This window comes from Diachasmimorpha longicaudata, chromosome 13 (assembly GCF_034640455.1).
Source record: "Diachasmimorpha longicaudata isolate KC_UGA_2023 chromosome 13, iyDiaLong2, whole genome shotgun sequence".
Lineage (NCBI taxonomy): Eukaryota > Metazoa > Arthropoda > Insecta > Hymenoptera > Braconidae > Diachasmimorpha > Diachasmimorpha longicaudata.
The window spans coordinates 5336649-5357867 of record NC_087237.1 but is presented as its reverse complement, the minus strand read 5'-3'; the positions used below and the strand labels follow the sequence as shown (position 1 = coordinate 5357867).

At 38.4% G+C, this 21219-nt stretch overlaps 5 protein-coding genes and 1 long non-coding RNA gene across 15 annotated transcripts in view; 3 read left to right on the top strand and 3 right to left on the bottom strand.

The window, feature by feature from the left end:
• Nucleotides 1-4928, bottom strand: part of LOC135168363 (zinc finger and BTB domain-containing protein 24) — a 50484-nt gene extending 45556 nt beyond the window's left edge. Inside the window, exon 1 of one of the 3 annotated variants that reach the window (XM_064132453.1) lies at nucleotides 4806-4928. The gene's annotated coding sequence lies outside the window, so the exon portion shown is untranslated. Of the gene's footprint in view, nucleotides 1-1896; nucleotides 1939-3846; nucleotides 4760-4805 lie in introns of those variants that run through there. The other 2 variants (XM_064132452.1, XM_064132450.1) reach the window with 2 other exon arrangements.
• On the top strand, nucleotides 3232-7342 carry LOC135168361 (conserved oligomeric Golgi complex subunit 7). The gene is made up of 7 exons (XM_064132445.1): nucleotides 3232-3605; nucleotides 3866-3955; nucleotides 4763-4948; nucleotides 5037-5168; nucleotides 5250-5433; nucleotides 5512-6954; nucleotides 7030-7342. Exons 1-7 carry the CDS (start codon nucleotides 3603-3605, stop codon nucleotides 7200-7202), a joined length of 2211 nt encoding a protein of 736 aa, XP_063988515.1. The 5' UTR covers nucleotides 3232-3602; the 3' UTR covers nucleotides 7203-7342.
• Nucleotides 7343-8886: 1544 nt separating this feature from the next.
• On the top strand, nucleotides 8887-11556 carry LOC135168364 (nucleolar protein 56). Its single transcript, XM_064132458.1, has 2 exons — nucleotides 8887-9047; nucleotides 9569-11556. Exons 1-2 carry the CDS (start codon nucleotides 9045-9047, stop codon nucleotides 11081-11083), a joined length of 1518 nt encoding a protein of 505 aa, XP_063988528.1. The 5' UTR covers nucleotides 8887-9044; the 3' UTR covers nucleotides 11084-11556.
• On the bottom strand, nucleotides 11408-17478 carry Lqfr (liquid facets-Related). Of its 2 annotated transcripts, none has more exons than XM_064132446.1 (7): nucleotides 17033-17478; nucleotides 16860-16939; nucleotides 16260-16381; nucleotides 14468-15554; nucleotides 14280-14396; nucleotides 13967-14179; nucleotides 11408-13859 (listed from the first exon to the last, which is right to left on the bottom strand). In XM_064132446.1, exons 1-7 carry the CDS (start codon nucleotides 17071-17073, stop codon nucleotides 13765-13767), a joined length of 1755 nt encoding a protein of 584 aa, XP_063988516.1. In that variant the 5' UTR covers nucleotides 17074-17478; the 3' UTR covers nucleotides 11408-13764. The 2 variants fall into 2 exon arrangements, with proteins under 2 accessions (XP_063988516.1, XP_063988517.1); XM_064132447.1 differs by having other exon boundaries at nucleotides 11408-13844; nucleotides 17033-17476.
• Nucleotides 17418-19224, top strand: LOC135168369 (uncharacterized). Its single transcript, XR_010300031.1, has 2 exons — nucleotides 17418-17551; nucleotides 17613-19224. It is a non-coding gene; the product is annotated as an uncharacterized LOC135168369 (long non-coding RNA).
• The window catches only part of LOC135168360 (tyrosine-protein kinase Btk), a 47325-nt gene continuing 44365 nt past the window's right edge, over nucleotides 18260-21219 (bottom strand). For all 7 annotated transcript variants that reach the window (XM_064132437.1, XM_064132438.1, XM_064132439.1 and 4 more), the window contains one exon: nucleotides 18260-20509. In XM_064132437.1, coding sequence (XP_063988507.1) covers nucleotides 20408-20509 — 102 coding nt within the window. In that variant the 3' untranslated portion in view covers nucleotides 18260-20407. The remainder of the gene's footprint in view (nucleotides 20510-21219) is intronic.

The following is a 21219-nucleotide window of genomic DNA, read 5'->3' as shown; positions in this document are numbered from 1 at the left end:
TTTTGGAAAAGTGGAATGTTTGTTCTCTGAATCCGTTCTACTGCGACGATCACAATTATTACACTTTTTCATTCGATTTTGTACGTTTCATTGGATCAAGAAACGATGGGATAGGGTTCAAGGACCCTCGCGGATACGCTCGAGAAGTATCGATCAGGTATAATAGGATTTGAGCGGAGGAGAAAAATTTAATCCACATTTTTTATCGTCAGTGCTGTCTCTCTTTGTTGCTCTCGTAAAAAAAAAAGTATTTCAAAACAAAAATTACTAAATGAACTGGAGTTTGCGATATTGAGAGTATAAAATTTCTGACTCTCATTGAAATTATAAATCCTGTGGAGAGTAATTCCATCGCTGGCGAGCGAATCTATTGATTGTCTTTTCGAAAGTTTCTAACAGTACTTACAAATTGAATGGGGTTAGATACACGTTTCAGTTTGAATTAAGAAAGCCGGATTGTCGTTGAAGACTGAGTTTCTGCATGCTCAGCCCGGATTCCGAATTATTCTTGGTAAATTCTGCACTTAAGAGGCAAAAGGGAGAATGAAAATAAAATAATGTGATATTAAGGGGAGACTACTATGCCTTCCACACTTAGACTGTTGTTAACAATAACAAATAACGTTTTTGGAACTAATTATCCATTTTCCTACAATTTTCCTCCGCCTACAATTCAAAGAAAATTAATTCATAATATAAAAATAGAATAATTTGATTTGGGAATTTCACCGCATGGTAAAATGTAATTTGGACCAACCCCACATATTTTCCAAAGTTATGGAGCTATAACAAACATATACGCGATATATATTCCACATATATTTTTTATATAACTCGGGTCTATGTAACTTTTTTATATTTGTTATTTAAAATATAAATTTTTCCCTCTTGAAATTGTCTGAATCATTGATGAGTAGTTTTGTTATTGCGAATGAAAATGAGAGATTGTTAAAGCCATGGAGATGCCCTGAGTATCGGGAAAGAGTGCCTGGTGCCCATCAACATACAACGAGATTCCAGTTAAGGGTACGATGAACATTAATCAAGACATGAATACATCCATACCTCCAGTCATTCTGCCGATATTAGCACAGGAGAGTACAAGAGTCAAAATATCTAATCCTTGCTTTTTGGCAGAATATAAAATCGATAAATTTCAGGGATGAAAACAATTAATCAACGGCTGGTCCATAAACATTGATCGCAACCATTGAAATAGTCATTTGTTTATCTCCAAAGCGCTAGGAGAGCCCAAGTGAACACGGAAGGGATAAGGATGAACATGAATGATTACAATGAAAAGACCTTAGTATTGCATCTTAAATGTAAAATATTTTTAATGGGTCTTACATGTGTGAGTTTCTTGCAATCGAATGATTCTGGTCATTCCACATATATAAATCAATTGTTCCTTAATTTCAGATATCAGTTTAAACGTGAAAACTGCAATTTTGAATCCATAATTTTGTTTCATGTTTTTTTTATCAGCAAAGAAACAACACTGAGAAAAACCAATTCTAGGATTGAGAAAATATGTTTGTTCCACGTAATCAATTTCATAAAATGATTTTTGACGAGTTTCGCTTGACACGAAAGAAGATCATTTGCTGCGAATATCTCCTACTAATCGATACGAAACGATATATTCTTCACGTGATAAATAAATATTCAATTACTCCTGTGAATTCAGTTCTGAATTAATCAGATATTTTGTTGATGAAAAAACTTCACAGACTGATCTCGTTTTTTCATCTGGATTGCAAATAAAAATTGGATTTAGTTGCAATTTTCACTTTTAGCGACTCCCAAAGTCGACCAACGACTTCGATAAATCGTTGGATTTCCATCACATTAAATTTTTTTTTCTCAGTGCAGAATTTTGAAGAAATGACTCACCATATGATTGTGCGACGAAAAATAATTGAAATACCAGGATCTCCTCGATAACGTGAATGCTAATTTATCTGGGTAATCACACCGATTACCTTAGTACCTGAAGTTATGTTGGTAACACGTTGAACGAGGTCGGGTCTGTGCCATGAGTCCCAACGCCATGGGACTCCACTTGATACTGAAGCCATGTGAGAACAAAATGTCTATTAAAATGACAGATTAACAGAACAATCGTCTACATCGACGAACATCATCCATAACATCATTATCATTCCACTAGGTCCACAACATGCTCAGTGATAGTGAAAAAAAAATCAATGGGAATTTTTTAAAATGACATTTTCAATTCTCCAGTGTATTCCGAATTCTCGAATCCTGAAGGCCAGCATCGGCTCTTTCTCCTCCATAACTGGCCTTCGCACATGAGCACACGTATTCGTATTCGCACACTTGGAATCGCTCGAAGGGCGCTGAAAACCCGACTGTTTTTTTTTTAAACTCGCGTATTTAAAGGCGTTTTAAAGGGTCTTTGCCATTGCTCTGCGAATAATATCACAACTCACAACGAGCCCAAACCAGATTTTTACCGGTAGACAGTGATTTATGGACGAAAATTCAATAAATCCAATACGCTAACAATTTAATTTATTAAAATCCGCTCCTGAGCTCCAACGCTCCAAGTTCCTCCATTCAATTATAATTAAAAATTTGTTTTTTCCTCATTTTTTATGCGCAAACTCTGCTCTATCGGTTTTACCCACGATGGGAAGAGGCGACCGCAAAATTAATCGTTAATTAGTTTCCTATTAGTTAATTATTCAGAATTAAATTCTCCCCTTTTCCTCTCAATTTTTTTAGGTACACGCTTTTTTCCGCTGATACGTCAACCCCTGATTTTCGATCTACCCTGAACTGTTCGTATTTTTATCATTTCATTTATTTTTTCGAGATCTAGGGAAAATTCAAACTGTTGCACAGTCGCCAATGCGCACACGCCGCAAGGACCGGTAAGTTTAATGCAAGAGCTTCAGTAATTACGAGACCTCTCTCCTTCTCACACCTGAAATTGCATTTTAAATCTCCTTCCACTCCCACTGCCGTTCAATTTAATTTATGTATTTTTGTTTGCTGGTGGCCACGGTTGCTCAACTGTTAAAATGAATTTTGTTTCATTCTCCCCACTCCCTCCACCCCCCACGAAAGAGAATAAAATAAATTGCGAAATGAAAAATAATTAAAAATAACAGCGTCATGGTCTGAATAGTTTTTTCGACTCAAAAAAAAAAATGAAGAAAAAAAATTGGCGTACGGCTACGAAAGCGGATGTTCCCCCGGCGTTATCGGGTACTTCAGACCGAAACAATAGCATTTTTATGGAACTTGTGGATAAGATTGGAAATAAATCTAAATAATTTATTGCCTTATAATGTCGAGGCGGAAATTGGAAATTGGTTGAAATCACCGAGGAAGTATTTTAACGAATATTACGAAGGATCGAAAAACAGTTCAACTGCTTCTCGAAAGAGAAAAAATTCATAAAGATAAAATAAAAGTTGTGAACTGAAAATTCAGATTTCCACTTTACCAACTGTCTGTGACGTCACTCGTGTTCCAAGTGTCTTGCCTACGGACTGTTGTCCTTACGAAACGTCATCAAATAACGAAAAATATATCAAACTGTAGAGAATTATCAGTGTCGAGGTAGAAATATGGTGAGTATTTTTTTCAGGATGAGAAAGTTATAAAATTATGAGAAAAATATTGGAGAAATCATTTCTGACGTATGAATCATTAATTACGTGTATGTCATGATTAAAGTCCGAAATTATTTTCCCCTCTGCTAATGAAAACTTCATCGCAGGCCATGAAAATAATAACAAACGACACCGTTGAACGAATAACGAGAAATATTCTGATTAAAAATAAAATTGGAAACAATTCGTCAATTCTAACCTCAAAACGGTATTTACAGGACGTTTCAGCATTCTCGGAGAAGGATTTCAATGTCAAAGAGTGGATAAACAAAACTTTTAAATCCACTGATGTACTGGAAGACAAAGATGTGAGTCACAACACAATAAACAATTGTTACTCAATATTTCACGTGGTAACTGTAAATTTCTGTTTCACGGGGTTTAAAAAAAAAACACGAGAGTAGCAATTTTAAGTTGATGAAGTGTTTTTGAAATTGAACGGCGCATTTGCGAGTTCAGCGAGTGACCAAGCGGCTCTCGTCTCATTGACACTGCGGTCAATGACATCGCTCGCCTTTTTTAATGATAACTCGTATTTTCTTCACTTTTTTTTTATTTCATTCATTTTTTTGACTTTGTCCGGCTGATTTTCTTTGTTTGCTTTTATTATCGTGCGAGCATTGATTGTCAGGGAAGGCGAAATTTTTCTTGTTTTTTCATTGAACAGTAATGAAAATAGCGATAACAATTGCTTTCGTCCATTGACTTGTATTTTTAGTCAGAACTTCTTGTTGTGATTGTGCTCCAAATGACATTCCAATGCCTCGAAGTGAAATAAAACTATCGTTCTTCATTTGTTATTTCTCATTACGGAATTTGAATGTTGTCACGAATTTCACTATTATCGACAACAATGAAAACAGTGACAACAATCGTACGACACTGTGGGTTCCCCAAAACAATTCCAGTTAAAAGGGCTATTTCGGTGGCTTCGTCAAAATCACCATATTGTGAGAGAATTCTCTAAATAAAACCACGATAATGAGTATTTACCATGGAATTATTTTTCTTAAAAGCAATTATTGATCGAGAAAATGTACCGAGAAGTTGTGAAAGCCCTTTTTTTTCAACTGCCAGACTGGTCTAAATTTAGTTATGTTGCATGATTCTCAAAGGCATTCGTGGCTTCTCTGGTAATGAAACTTCAATTATACGTACAACAAGTGAACGGTTCCCTTGAAGAAACCAGCCAGTCTGTACTCTCGAGCCTTCCCAGAATCCTCAGGGATACCCAGTTACTCCAGCAGGAGGCATTGGCCCTCAGAGACAAGATGGTCACTGTCAAACAGGAAATAGCAAAGGTAATCACGTCAAAATTAGTGAATACTAACATTGCCACAGAATTACCAATACATTTTCGATTGATTTACCATTGAATGTTGGTTCAAGGTTGAGAAGGATACAGCCCTGTCCATGACAGCTCTGGAAAAAATAGACAGGGTGAAAACAGAGCTTCAAGTTGCAAAACAGAGTCTTCATGAGGCCGACAATTGGAGTGTTCTTGCTAATGATCTTGAAGAGGTGAACTCAGCACTTCTTCATGCCTCAGAACACGTATTTCCTTTTCCCCTCTATTTAAAAAAATTATTCCTTGTTTTTTAGGTCTTCGAGTCGGGGGATATTGACAGCATCGGTGGAAAGCTCTTTTCTATGCAAAAATCACTGTCTATGTTATCGAATGCTGTGGACTACGAGGACAAAAAATTGCAGCTCGAGGGATTGAAGAATCGTCTTGAAGCCATTGCCAGCCCAAGATTGGTCCAAGCATTTACAGTTCGAAATTCAGGTGATGAGATTAAAATTCATGGAAATTTTGACAATAAAAATATGAAAACGAAACTAGCAAATATTTTTGTCGTCACAGATGAGGCTAAACAGTACGTAAGTATCTTCAGCAAGATGGACAGACTTCCCCAGCTCCTGAAGTACTACCAAAATTGTCTGAAAGTGTCTCTGTGCGAGGAGTGGAGAAGAATACGGGAAGTCTCAATGGACGATACCGTCACCACCTGGTTGAATGCATTCTACGACAAATTGTTGTTGGAATGGCAGGACCAGGTGAAATGGTGCAACCAGGTGTTCCCCAGTACCTCCACAGAGACCCTCATAGACATCTACGCGGATGTCCTGTGTGCATTGGACCCCAGTATCCACGACACAATATCCATTGCTCTCAAGTACTTGTCGCCTCCCCTCCAACTAGATCTCCTCCTGGAGCTGAAAAGAATAACTCAGAACTTTGCGAGAAACTTGAACGCATCTCTGGAGATATTCTCAAGCCAACAGAAGTCTGAGGACAAGCTGCTAGCCCTGGCCCAATCGATTTACTCTCCCTATGTCGCTCATGTATCGAAGTATTCTGTTTATGAGTCAGGACAATTATCGGACAACCTCAGCTCCATCGAGACAAACCACGAGGACTTGAGTGACACGATAAATTCCCTGTCTCTAAGTGTTTCGAGGGCTATTGATCATGCTAATGAGGCTAACAAGAGGTGCAAGCTCTTCACCGAGGGCTGTGGATATCCAGAACTCCTCAAATCCCTCAACACCTACTTCCTCCAGTATCTGGACAGATTCTCAAGCTGTGTAAAACAGCTCGATAAGAGGAAAACAAAGCACGAGGACTGGAATCTCTTCCAAATGTGTCTGACACTGATGCAAATAATCGGTAATCTGTTGGTGCAAATTGAGGAGTTTGAGAAGACTCTTGTAGTGAGCATTGTCGAGACGAATAACAAGTTCTTGAGTGGCACTACAGGTGCCTTCAACAGGTACAAAACTCTACTATTGAATCCAAATGGGCGTCAGGAGTTTGACAAACTTGTCAAGTCGTTGAATCACAATGACGAGAGGACACTTCTAGCGCCTGTCATCGAATCTGTTTACAAACTCTGTTCTGATCTTCATCACACGACTTATGAAGTCATTTTCGCTCCCATCTTCACGCAGCTGCTGCTCATTCAGAGAGCACCAGCCTGGTATGGAGACGGTGGAAAGGTACAGGGGCTGTCCTCTGATCTGCCTGATTACAGCTTCGCTCCTCAGGAGTACATCACTCAGGTCGGCCAGTACCTCATGACCCTTCCTCAACATCTGGAGCCATTTCTCCTCAGGGATAATCCCAGTCTGGTGCATGCCCTCAGGGCTGCTGATGCTCAGTACACCCAGGGAACCACCGAGGGGGGATTCACTGGGACTCTCCTGGGTATCGTTGCCAAGGAAACTTGTCAGATGTTCCAGGATCAGGCGCTGGGAATTTGTGAACTGAATTCTGGAGCTTGCAAACAACTTGCCACTGATATTGGTAAAAATCTTCATGATGATTAATTTCTGTTGAGTAAATTTTAGGTTTGTCTTGGTTTATATGTCTGTTTTGCAGATTATCTGGGCAATGTCCTCGAGGAGCTGGGGCTCTCTCTGTCCGAGAATCTTCAGCAGATGTCGACGTTACTCAGGTTATCACCGGAGGACTATCAGTCTGGATGCTCAGGGTGTAATGCTCGTGTCGTTGCTGCTGTTCGACAGATGCGAAATATTGCGTCTTCAGGGTGAATTGGAGATTGAATTTTGCTCCCCTATCATTCCATATCTTCAGGGTTGAGTTTTGAAATATCGTTGAAGTTTTATTTTATCTTCCGTGCAGTGACGGTAAATTGTATATAAATTCGAGGAATAAAGAGAAATAACACAAATCATTCCCCTTTTCATTCTATATCTTCAGGAGGGTGTCTTGAGGTGTCGATAAAACATCGAGTTTTCTACTTATTGATTTGTCGCGAATAAATAAATGTATAAATTGAAAAGAAAAATGGGTGATCCGAGTTCCAAATTTTGTTCATTGCGCTGCATTTTGAAATAGCGATGGATTTCTTTCATCGTTCGTTGAAACATATATTTAATAACAAATGAAGAACTTAATGATAAAGGAAAAGTCATTCTGGTTGAATTCAAAGGAATTCATTTCCTATTTTTCGAGAAAAGCTCTCTAATGATAAATGTCATTAACGAATCTTCGACTTAACGAGATGATAAGAAAATTTCGACGAAAACCATAGAATATCATCTTGAAAATATGACTGAATTTCTGGGTTATCGTCCTGAAAAATCAGATGGGTATTCAAAAATCATTTTCACATTCCAACAACCGTTTTAACAGCATTACCTTAGTCTCAAGTTGTCATTTTTCTACTTTTTCATTGTCGAATCTGCATTAGGATCTCTTCCGACTGATAAAGTGCATTTTTCAAGCACTAGAAAGAGAAAATTGTTAGCTACAACCATTTGTTTTTTCAACATGATTGAATTGAAATCATGCACTTACACATTAATATTTTTATTTGTCCTTGGGCATTATTCACTGATATTTCTTTATCGTTTTCATTGAATGAATCTCATGTAACACCAGAATGTTGACAATTCACATTGAGTCGAGCTCTTAACATCATTTTCCTGTTTCCCTGGAATTTTATGTCATAAAGATCCCTGTGGCCTTGCTGCCTCATCGATAGACCTTCCCATCTTGGGACCAACTAATTGAGACCCTTTTCACCATCTCGATATGCCCCTTTTCAGAGCTCAGGTGGATCTAGTTTTAACTTGAATACTCGCCCCTGATTTTCATTACATTTCAATTTGATGCCGAAAATAATCATTCCCAGAATGAAAAGATCTATCTCACATGCTATTGCCTCTCACAGGAGATCCAAACAATGTATCAACTGTTGTTACATCGGTGAAAGCATTTGCGCGAAAACAATCGCAGATGCCTGGGGGTGCTCCGAATAAATTAGGGTGAAAAAAACAGAGGTCCTCAAATCGCGACAATTGTATCGAAGGCCGTAGGCTCACTGTAATGGGCGGGAACAATAAATCCAATGGTACAAGTACTTGACATAAGACTTGCGAGGAACTAGGCGGATTCACAACTCACTATTGTCATGCATAATTAATTTTTTAACATTCGTAATACAATTAAATACCTGGGATTGTCAACTGCCACACACTTCGGCGAACTTGTCACTCGTGTAAACAGAATAATATACTGAAACATTTGACGTTGGTTGTAACTGCAAGGATTCTGCTCCTGGCAACAGCCGCCATATTGATTGACGTTCAAATTTTGTCGCAGTGCCAGCTGGGTTGGGCATGCGTAGTTGATTTTTAAGTGGACAACACTCAGTCGGTATGGCAAACCAGATGGTTTGAGAGGAAGTGAAGTGGCGGACATTTTGATTCTCAGGGGGCACGTGGTACTTCCGATACGCACACCAGACCCATGTGTACCTTCACGTGCTTGGTGAATATTTTGTCTGATTGGTAACAAACAAATGCTGTAATTTCGGAGTGAAATACATATTTTTTTATTACTCTTGAGTGTGTGGAGAGTCCTTCATCATGGTGAGTACATATTTGTAAATTTATTCTGATAATGAAAGAATAGTTTATTGTGGTGCACATGTAGAGAGGTTAAGGGACTAAGTGTGTCTCAATTATCACAACAAATCTAATAATTCAAACGCAGTCTTTCGCCTTTTTCATTCATTGGATTAATTTATCGTCTATGATTATTGTTGGGGAATTAATAACGAATATTTGACGTAGTCAATTGTTTGTTTACATTGTAAAATGCGCAGTACTGAAAGGATGCAGATTTTTTGTATCATTCAGAAGTAGAGAGAATAACTTCGAGGGAATAGAATTTTAAAACAAATTTTCTGCGTAACATTTTTTTAATCACAATCCCTTAACAAAGAGAATATTGTTGTCTATATTTTATTTTTCATATTTATTAAAAAATATTTTCACCTTTAGTGGTGATTCCCATCCAAATATTTGAACAATTGATTTAGATTCCTCTTTTACAAATATTCCACGAATATTTAAAAACAAAAAAATTCTATAAATTTAAATAATTTCAGCCGAAGCTGTTCATCCTCTACGAGCACGCTGCAGGCTATGCAGTGTTCGGCGTAAAAGAATTCGAGGAAATCGGTATGCTCCTCCCCCAGGTGGAGGCATCAGTGACCGATCTGTCTCGTTTCAACGCCATCGTGAAGTTAACTGGCTTCTCTCCCTTCAAAACCGCCCTCGCAGCGTTAGAAAGCATCAACAGCATCTCCGAGGGCATAGTCCCCGAGGACCTGAAGCTCTTCCTGGACACCTGCATTCCTAAATCCGAGAAGAAATCCAAGTACGTCCTTGGAGTCTCTGACCCAAAGCTCGGTGCCAGTATAACCGAGGCCCTGAACATAAAATGTGACCACACAGGGGCAGTTCCTGAGATAATTCGAGGGATTCGTTTCCACTTCCACCACTTGGTGAAGGGCCTGACAGCCCAGACATCCGGGGTCGCCCAATTGGGACTTGGCCACAGCTACTCTCGAGCTAAAGTCAAATTCAACGTCAATCGTGTCGACAACATGATAATTCAGAGTATCGCCCTTTTGGATCAACTGGACAAGGACGTCAACACCTTCAGCATGAGGATCCGTGAGTGGTACAGCTATCACTTCCCAGAGCTCGTTAAAATTATCCCTGAGAATTACACCTACGCTAAAGCCGTGAAACTGATAAAAGACCGGAAGGAATTGAACGAGGACAAATTGGAGGCTCTCGAGGAGATTGTGATGGACAGTGGAAGGGCCCAGGCGATCATAGCAGCCTCGAAAACGTCCATGGGAATGGATATATCGGCCGTGGATCTCCTGAACATCGATATGTTCGCTGGGCGAGTGATTGCCCTTGCTGACTATCGAAAACAGCTGGCTGAGTACCTCAGAACGAAGATGAGTGGAGTGGCACCAAATCTGGCGACTCTGATTGGAGATCAGGTTGGAGCTCGACTGATTGCACACGCTGGATCGTTGACGAATCTAGCAAAATATCCGGCGTCCACTGTGCAGATATTGGGGGCGGAGAAGGCGCTGTTCAGGGCTCTCAAGACCAAGGGAAACACTCCGAAATATGGACTCCTCTTTCACTCCACTTTCATTGGCAGAGCGGGGACGAAGAACAAGGGTAGGATATCCAGGTATCTTGCGAATAAATGCTCGATTGCATCGAGAATCGATTGCTTCACGGATATTCCGACGACTGTGTTTGGGGAGAAACTCAGACAACAGGTGGAGGACAGACTCAAGTTTTACGAAACTGGGGATATTCCGAAGAAGAATATCGATGTTATGAAGGAGGCACTGGAGGAAGCTGCAATTATTGTCGGGGCAGAGGAGGAGAAGACTGCAGAGGCTGATGAGTCCATCAAGAAGAAGAAGAAGAAGGCGAAGAAGAGGAAGAATGAGGAGACAAATGGAGAGGTTAATGGCGAGGCAAACGGGGCTGGAGAGGCAAATGGAGAGGTTGAGGCCAATGGTGAGGCGGACGGCGCACCTCCCAAGAAGAAAAAGAAGAAAAAGTCCAAGAGCATTACTGAGTAATTTTTTTTTCCTTCGTGGGGAGTTGATTGAGGTTTTATAAAATTCGTGGTTATTTTTTTTTGCGATAAAAAAATTGTCTTTCGTGGTATTTCTTGACTTTATTAATACAATAGACAGACCTTGACAGGCAAGTGGAAAACAAGACTTCAATTATTCCTTCGATTCCGGTAAAAAATATAGTTTGTAATTATAACTTTTTTCTCGCTCCGAGGTTGGGGGAGATTTAATAAATAAATAATAAACAGTTAATCAGATTTTTTTTTTATTATTCTACGAGAAAAGTGAATGTTCTGGAGTTCAGGGTGAAAATAAAATGAAACGACATTTAACACCAGCACCAATGAGCATTTTTAATGAGAAAAAAAAAATAAAAACTATCGACAACATAACTACAACCATAAAATTGAATACAATGATATAAACAGAATGTCTTCATCAATTGATACGAAAAAATAAAATTCCTTTAATGATTATTAATTTGTATTTCTTTTCTTAATGTAATTGTACAATTGAGGAAAATCATGCTAATCGTTGCATGTTCACCACTGATTCGTACGAATATTCACAATGATTCCCTTTCTCGTTATAACATTCATACTATGTACAGTGATAGAGGAATACACATAATCAACTTCGATAATAATCGTTCGGTTCAATTCATTAACGAAAGAGGAGAAACATATTCGTACTTTTTTCTCGTTAATCACCTTGGCTAGAGGAACTATCAAGAATACGCAGAATTATTACTACTTTCTTTTTCTAATCTTAAAAACAAATTGACACAATCATTAAATTTTCCTCAATTTTATGTTTCAACGTCTGTGTCACATGTGATTCACTCGTGTGTGCCATGCACCACCCTTTATCCTGCGCATTTATTTACATGTTTTTGTTTACATCTTAATACTATCAAGAATCTTGCAACATTTGCACTTTGTAAATGCAGAATTAGACGGAAATTAAGAGACCGGGGGGAGTGTACAGTGAAATGAACGGTTTTGCTGATTTAACCAACGAAAAAAACCAAACAAATTTGCTAATAATATTCCATTGAATGGATCAATTAATATTATTCCCTCAATTAGTGGATTTGAATTTCGAACATATGCGCCTTAATGAACTGAAGAAATGAGGAATGGAAACGTAAATTTATTGGCAGGAGAATCAACATGGAAGTGAACCAGATTCAATTAATAAATTGTGAGCACATAATATCAAATAACGGCAGTTATTGAACCAAGGGAACTCGAATCAGAGGATGGATATGTTCCAATTCTTCAATAAATGACAGTTACATTCTGATAAATAATTTCCTCGTCCCTTCTTTTTACAATATATTACACTCTATTCATCATCAATTTTGGAATGATTACGTTTCACTCTTTCGTGAGGTACCAGCGAACACATTATCATGAATTTAGTCATCTCGAGGAGGAAAATATCGTAAAATTTTCGAGCAACTTCACTTTTGAAAAATAAGTTCGTTTCTCTCATTTGCTCTATAAAATTTACTGCAAGTACTGATTACGTTTATCACCTATGTTAGTATTTTAACAGCTAATAATTATCTTCGTTAATAGTGACAGATGTTAAGGATCATCGTTATAGATATGCGCCTCTTCACAACTCGATTAAAATTCATTGCCATTGTATTATGATTCTCCAGAAATTCATTCATTCGATTATAAATTTTCAACCTATTTTTTCCATTAAAATGCACGTTCACTGATTAGAGAAGAATCTTTGGGATAAAAATGAATCATCTCGACCCTGACGCATTTTCTTGTGCTGAGACAGCAAATTTAAGTATTTATAATCGTCCTATCGATATATTCCCAAATGATCACTCACAGATCACCTACACACATGATTCTCGATCACAGAGATCACCATCGTTGTGCACGTTTATGCACTCCTCCATACAACTATTTCCTAATCTCTCCAATTCTTCTCTCAGTGCAAAAATTTAATTCGTGATGGGGAAGCACGTATTGTCAATTATTCTGTGTCGCGTAGTACAACAGCGACTAATTGTAAGACCTATGTTATATATATCCATGTATATTAATAGTATATATGTATGTAACAACATTGTTTTTTTCGTTCACATCGTTATCGTTCATTGAAAGACATCTCCACGTGATGGATTGTTCTCACATTTTCGTTTATAAAAAATGACATTTGGCTATTTATTCATTCACACTTAACTCCGAAAATCTTAACGAACTCCTTTCACAGACTCTTCCATCATTACACTGAGGTCAAATGTTTCTAATAAAAGATGCAACTGAGGAGAACGCTGGAGTAATATCAATTATCAGGTGACGCTTGGTTGCATTAAATTGTTGCACCAGTGGTTGGTCTACTGGACTGGTTGCACCAAATTATTTACTGCCATATTTATGTACATAAATACAGAATGTAAACGAACAGGTGAGGGTGACAATTCAGTGCAACCGGACTTGAAAAATATCTAAAGCTATTCTTGAACCTTTTATCACGTCTCATATTATTACGTAAGCATCTTGAGTTTCTCCTCAGTTGCAAAATTGTTAATGTTAGTTCAGCTGCATAATTTCCAAAAAATGGAAAAATATCGAAGATGGGGTATAAATAAACTCACAATTTTGCAGTCTGATCCATCATTTTACATGACTTGCTGACATTGTGATGTGGATATCTCAGGGAAAAGTTGGAAAGAAATTGGTGCTAGTTGGACCTGGGGACTGCAGCACCGGGGGGCCGATGTTCATACTGGGAGCTGAAACAATATCCTCTGTCAAGAGAACGTAATAACCATATGAGTTAGATGGAGTGATGAATTAAGCGGCTTTCGGTGGATGACATGCAACTAAAAGTTGGGGTATTCTTGCTATTCTTTACCAAGTGGTCGAGGCTGATGTTGGGGGCTGTTGGTAGCTAGCTGATTCATGCTGGGGGCAGGGCCACTTGATTTTGACTTGCTCCCCAGGAGATTATCAAGGTCGATCTTGAGTCCTGCTCCTGCCCAGGTTGAACCTACTTGCGTCGTTGGCGTTTCAGCCGGTCCTCCAGGTGTTCTGGTGTTCACTGGAGTTGGTGCTAGCAGGCCAGTGCCTGAAAGGCAAATGGGTTCGTCAGGAGAGGTCTTGATGATTCTAGGATTACTGTGCAATGATTTCGTTAAACCACAAAAAAGATGAAAAGAAAAACTCACTCGCAGGTTGATTATTACTCGCTACATTGAAAAAGTTAGGATTATTTCCAATTTGGGAATTGGCATTGAAAGCGTTGAAGCCACCAAAATCAGTCAGCAAGTCAGCACTCATAGTCCCTGAAAAAAAAGATCCCGATAACAAGAGCCCCTCCTTGAGCTTCACCATAACCAATCGATCAACCCCTCACCGGTATTATTATTCCCATTAGTCCTAGTGGCACCTGGTTGATTCGTCAGTCCCGCAGGTCCACTGCTCATGAAATTCCCACTCAGCCCACTGCCAGCCATCAAATCTTCGGTATTCGATTGCCCACTCAAGCCCTCCTGATTACTCTGCAAGGAATCCAGTCTTCCCCCCACTCCAGTACCACCCCCAATCCAATTATTATCATTTCCCCCTATCGTCACCCCAGAACTGAAAGCACTGGTGAAATCAGCAAATTGATCGTCATTATCCTGCTTACTACCTCCAAAAGCACTGGTGAAGTCACCAAAATTTGCATTGGCGACATTCTGACTGGCAACAGGAGTGTAGTCACTCTCCCTGGGATTGAAATCGTCGTCGTTATCGATGGCTGTTCTGCTATTGTCGTTGCTGGAGTCGAACAAATCATTCAAGATGTCGTTGTTCTTCTTCGGTTGATTCTTGATGGGTGATGATATCAGATTCCCCTGGATAATATCACTGTTGGCACTCTGATCTTTGCCATAATTGGCAGCAGCACCCAGGTCCACCTTCTTCACAGGACGACTAGCATTTCTTCGAGGAGAGTTGCTGTTCCCCACTGAGAGCTTCTCGAGTTTGTCCAAGGGAGATTCCTTGATATCTTTGACACTCTTCTTTGGACTCTGATTGTCGTTGTCCGAGTCCTCCCGTTCCCCGTCGTCACTGTTGTTAGCATCGTCGAAGCCCCCACGACCCCGAGTATCTCGTTCCCAGTCGTTGTACCCCTCGGTCGTTGGTTTTGTCCACTTTGGATTGTCCGACCATCGATCTGTACCACCGAAATTCATTCCCATCGCATCACTCGACATCCCGACGTACTTGTCTTTGTTCTTTTTTGCCTTTTTTCGCTCGTCACGAAGTTTATCGTCGTCCTGAATAAAGTCTATCAATTCACGAACTTTGTGCCTAACGTTTATACCCTGGTCCTTGCCAATTTCGTCAATGTACGTGTAATTTTCCAAGGAACGGAGGTCGTAAATGTGCTCACGTGAGGAGGTTACGACGCGCTCAGAACCGTTTCGGACGAGGTAGTTTAATAAGAGGAGAGCCTGAAATTATTGTTTATTATTTAGGGGAACTTTACGAGCAGGGCAATCTCCAGAATTCTCCAGTAGTCGAATTGATGGCATTAATTTGTTCGAATACAGATAATAATAATTAAACAAAAGGATAGGGAAAAGTGTTACTACATTGAATCAAACTTTTTGTGTTTTTTGTGTATAGAATCAACTTTCGAGAGAGATTTAAAAATATTTACGTCAGCACAATTGCCCGGGTGATCTGGGAGCCTCAGAACTTCGTGGTTATTACGTGGCTATTAACTGGCTAATTTTTACGGCTCAATAAATCGCAATTGAATTATGTGGAAATCATAAATCTTTCAAAATAATGAGGAGAGAGTGGGGGGAAATGGCACTTCTTTAATCGAATGTTTTTTTATATTTCTAACCTTAAAAACAGAGGAGCAAAATTAAAACAAAATTGTTGACTTTTACTCTACTTATTGAACTTTATCATAATAGAACCCAAAAATATAAAAATTCGTTAACAGCCAAGTGTATGATTATACCACGAATAATCAATCGATAGGGCAGTGAACATCGCAGCAATAAATAAACAAATGTCACTTCGTTTCCAAAAAAGTCTGAAGTATATGCAAAGTGAGGTCCCAATATTCAATTTTGTACAATTCAAGTACTGGAGATTTTTTTTAACGAACGAAAACAAGTTTGGTGGCACAGAGGGGTTATTACCTTGTACGTACGCCGCCAATTACGTTTATTCTCTTGCAACATCCTTTTCCAAAGCATTGACATAACATCGGGAAACTGTTCGTACGTGAATGTCGCTTGGGCGAGTTCTTGCATCATAGCACCTGTCAATGATACATACATTTGTGCATGAAAACAAGCCGATACATTATCCCCCTCCCACTTCCCCCCCAGGTGCGATCGAAGCGAAACAAAACGAGAACAGAAATTGATTTTTATCTCTTCAATTACTTTTTTCTCATGTTCATTAAGCAAATTACTGTAAAGCATAGAGTGAGCGAGAGGGCGGGATCAGTTCCCAGCACTTTCCTTTGCACGTTAACCAAAATGAGCGCTGAAATATTGACACTCATCGTGAATATTATTCTTCTTGAAGTTTACATCCAGAAATAATTTTTTTTTCTTTCAATCCAGGTAACACTGGGTAAACGAGCATTGAGATAAGATATTTATGGACTTTGTAGGCGATTAAACTCAACACATGAACGTTTTCATGGTCGTTTGAAAGACCCAGAAATTCATCGTCTGTTGTTGAAAATTATTTGATAAGACTGATTACAAAAATTCCTGTGTAACAATTACCAGTGGGTCCCCAGGCATCATCATTGGTAGCTTCTCGAACTTTGGCTTCAGTCTCAGTGTAGTTCATGACTACATTAGTCCTGAAATCCAAAAAAAATGAAATAATGTTGGGCCCAAAGGGCGAGAGGTTAAAGGTGGACATAACGTTATAAATAAATAAATTCGAAACTCACGCCTTGTCCATGAGTTCCCGCACTTTCCACATGTTCATCATGTTTGCAGAAATTCCACTCACTGTTGTCGACGACAAATAATCAACGAGTTAACAAAAAATGACTTGAATATTTGATGAACAATATCAATTGTACTGGTCAACTGCCAGTTGTATTAATGAAGAACATTTGTTCCTGTGTTCTTCCTCGATTGTAAAAAACCTTCGGATGAGTATAAACGTCATCAGAGGGTTGCCATGTTCTACCTTCCACGTTCCCCAAAATCCCCACTCTGTCTTTATTTCAACAATGGATTAGCACCGAACGATGGATCACTTCTGCACTGGTATTCTTGCAACAATGTCCTGATGATGGGATACTATTTGTCACACAATATGGGCCCGAGTGATTTATTACGGTAAAGGTATGGTGCCGTGGCTAGCTGACGTTTTCAGAGCCGGATTGGGATGGAGAACCAGACAGGTTGGGAATAATGTGAGAAGCAGTGCAGGGCACCTCCGCCAATGGGAAATCCCAGGGGTAACGTCGTTCACCAATCACAAGTTATTTTTACTTTTTTCAGTTTCTTTTTTTTTCACAGAGGAATCACTGAAGCAATTATGTCATTAATCCTCGGATTTTTGATTGTGATTGGATTTTATTCTGTGGAAATAAGTGGAGAATAAAATGTAATCACATTTAAGGCCCCTTTGTTATCGACTGAGTGAAAAGGCGGTGCCATTGCGAAGTTGGAAAAAACTAGTCACTAATAAATTATTAATATTGCAATATTTATTTTCTTTTCTAAATAAATAAAATAAGGCCCATTCAATGAAAAATCACGTGAATTCCTTCCATTGCTTCAAAACTTAAAAATAATAAAACAGATATCACCTCCTCTTTACAAAATAAATTAATACAGGCTGATAAACAAATGTGGGAGCTGCAGAAAAATGTAATCAAACGCACATTTGATTTCTTATCACTTTTTTTATTCCATTTTCATCTAGAAATCATGTTGAATTGCATTGTTTGTCATATAATAAATTGTATACATTATAATACGTGTACAGCCGACGGAGGAAAAAAATATCTATTACATCTAGGTGTCTATAAAATGCATGAAAATAATGCATCTGGTTTTATTCTAATATCTTGTTAATTCATTAATAATTGATAATAACTATTGGATTACAGTAATTCGTCGAGACACATACGCGAGGAAGAGATATGCAAGAAGTGGTTAGAGGGTTGTTGTTGTTTTTTTTTTTTCAGGAGTAATGGTTGGGAAGGGGACACGTGGAGCAGTCTCGGTAATTATCCAATGGATGTTCTCCTATCGTTAATGAGGACTAGTTCTTCATATATTTTTTTTTCCATTATTTTTTCTTCGCTGGAATTTTGTAAAATACGTTTTATGGTCTGAAGACTTGCATACATAATTATATTGTCTTTACAGGGTCCGTATTACAAATGTTGTTTATTTCATTTTTTCCATTGACACGCATAAACATCATTGCTATCATGCAACTGTTGAAAATGCAAAAATTCTTATGTTTCGATTAATCTCAGGGACACACTAACGTTAAAACCACTCAATCCTTGTATCATTAATCTAACAAAATTACTCGACATTAAATCTCAATAATTTTCAATTACTCCAACCAAATATTAAATCTATAAAAAACGATTAAAAATCGTATAATCCTCAATGTTTACAACTTTAAAAACATTTTTGAAAATTTCAATAAACAACACGTTGATTGGTCTAATAATTTTACTATCAATCTCATCGCTATTGTGAGTGAGCTAACATCAATTTTTCATTTGAGATTCATCGATTTATGTTTTCATAATTCATCGGGAAATTGAGGAGAAAATAATCTTAGAATTATTGATAATAGAACGAAAAAAATTATCAGTACCCATCGTGTGTGACGCGGAAGGTCTCCTCATGCTGAGTATTTACAAATGTATTACCGTGGAAATTGTCGAAAAATTGTCTCACACTCTCAGTAAGGCAAAAATCTAAATTTATGGTTTGTCATTTTTCTTTCACTCGATTTACCGTTTACACTAGTCAAATATTATTATTTTTTTTTATTATTTTCCATTGAGTCATTAATATTAAGTTTTATGAATTGAGATGTTTCGAGAGGAACGATGATTTCCAGTGAGCTTCAATGAGTGTCTACTCACAAGGCGAGTCCAAGTGCTATTGGTGCATTTTTTAAATTAAAAAAAAAACGAAGAATTATTGAGTTATACGACTTTCAAGATTTGTCATTCGTTGTTAAAATGCAAAGGAAGAGTAGAAATCAGCAGTGAAGTGATTTATTCATGAATTTATTTGAATAATTTTGTCATCAGCCGTCACTTCACTACCGAAATAAATTGAGCTCGATAATGAAAGTATTTCATCTGCATCCCTTGATGACAAAATGAAAATACATTCGTCATTTTTTGATTCTTAACCAGGCGCAATATGCGCAATTACTGATTTTTACCCTAGAAAATGAGGTAAATTTTTTATTCTCTTAAAATATTAATTGTGAATGCACGATTCGTGCGTACTTCTCATTTTTTTAATCCCTTCTGTGAGGTTTTTGCATACTCAGGAAGTTGTCATAAAAAATGTAGCTGTATGGACGCAATTGATTAAACCTTCCTTTGTTTTTTCCTTTCTCTTGTTACGTTCATTAATTAACATTTTTTCGTTGCATGTAACTTCCATAAGCGGTGAATTCTGGCCTTTTTCCCCTGATAATGCGTGAATGTGTATTTCCGCGATGAATTGTGAGTTAATGAGATGTCAGACACGAGTGAGTACCACCAGTGGTAATTCGATAATCGTGGGATGTCGAAATAGAGATAGAGAGAGTGAAAAAAAAAGAGATTCAAAACAATCAAACGATAGATTAAAAATAACGACGATACGATGAATACAACGAGTGATGAGTAAATGACAGCGACAGATCCTCAAGTATCGAAGAATGCAAATCATTTGCCCCGGGTAGCTCTAATGGCATTGCATATTTCAATCCACGGATGACCATACGAACTACATATTTCACAGACATTCGACGATCCACTCGAGGATGGTTGACTAGCATTTTTACTGCCAGCTTTGCTCGGTGATGGTGAACCCTCGTTTTTTTTTAATTTACCAGTGACAACTGGTATCGTCGATGACAAATGTAAAAAATCAATTGAATTTGGTAATGATGCTGGTTCACGTATTTTATCTTTGCCACGTACTGGCAGAGTTGATGAATTGTATGATGAACTTAGAGATGGTACTATTGAGGGTGAGCGTCCGAGTGACGGTGATTTTGGTGGTAATATTGTGCGTCCTGTTGGTGATGAGGAGAGGCGCAAACACCGCAGAAGGTTGAGTCAATCATTAATTAAGCCCTGAGATACGTTTATCAGCTGCTCCTTGAGGACTCGGAAGGAGGGTCGCACTTCGGGACAGTGAGCCCAGCATTTTCTCATAACCTGGGGGTGAGAAAAAAAATAGGGGTCATTTTTTTGGAAAGTTTTGGGTAAAAGTGAGGGCGAGAGAGACTTTCATCTGTATTTGATGAATAAATGTACTGAAGGACGAAATATTTCTTGGAGAAGATGGTTTTATTTTGGCGCGAGGAAGGCGTGGCTGTTCTATAGGACAGGGGTTGAAAGACTGAGCTATAATACAGAAAAACCCCTACTCAGGAATTTAAAGGAGTTTATGACTGGAGGACGGTTTTTCTCTAAATTTCAACACATGTTTCAGATTGAACCGCTCTCGAGTTCGGAGTGGAATCGATCATAAAAAAGTCCTTTCCCAAAATTGTTTTCCCTAGTGTGCCATAAATATTTGTCGAGCAGTTCCTAGACATCGATGAAGGAGCTACTCTCGAGTATTCCAAGAGTCTGCAATTTTCCTCCAATCCCTTGTGATTGAAGAGGTACCAGAATTTTCATGGAACTGCTTTAAAAGGGCCATGAAAATTTTCCTCTCCCACGGATGCCAAGATACTCATTAAAAATTTATTTATTGTTAAGTTAAGTGTACTCACCGCGTTTTACCACCTCACCATTCAATCTCATTTCACACGTGAAATGCTCTCTTTCTTCAATACTTGAAATTACTCTTAATGGGCTGTACTTAGAACCGTTGCGTCCAGCACTCCCTCATCAGCCGAGTGACTCTGAGAGCAATTGCA

Bases quoted from the DNA above. Each gene is read 5' to 3' on its own strand.
- Lqfr (XM_064132446.1), bottom strand. From the start codon at position 17,073: ATGATGAACATGTGGAAAGTGCGGGAACTCATGGACAAGGC. The intron at 14,180-14,279 runs GTGAGTTTTTCT...TTTGCCTTTCAG, and splicing joins GAGTAATAATCAACCTGCGA to GCACTGGCCTGCTAGCACCA. The intron at 13,860-13,966 runs GTAAAGAATAGC...TTCTCTTGACAG, and splicing joins ACATCAGCCTCGACCACTTG to AGGATATTGTTTCAGCTCCC.
- LOC135168361 (XM_064132445.1), top strand. The intron at 5,434-5,511 runs GTGATGAGATTA...TTGTCGTCACAG, and splicing joins ATTTACAGTTCGAAATTCAG to ATGAGGCTAAACAGTACGTA. The intron at 6,955-7,029 runs GTAAAAATCTTC...TCTGTTTTGCAG, and splicing joins ACAACTTGCCACTGATATTG to ATTATCTGGGCAATGTCCTC.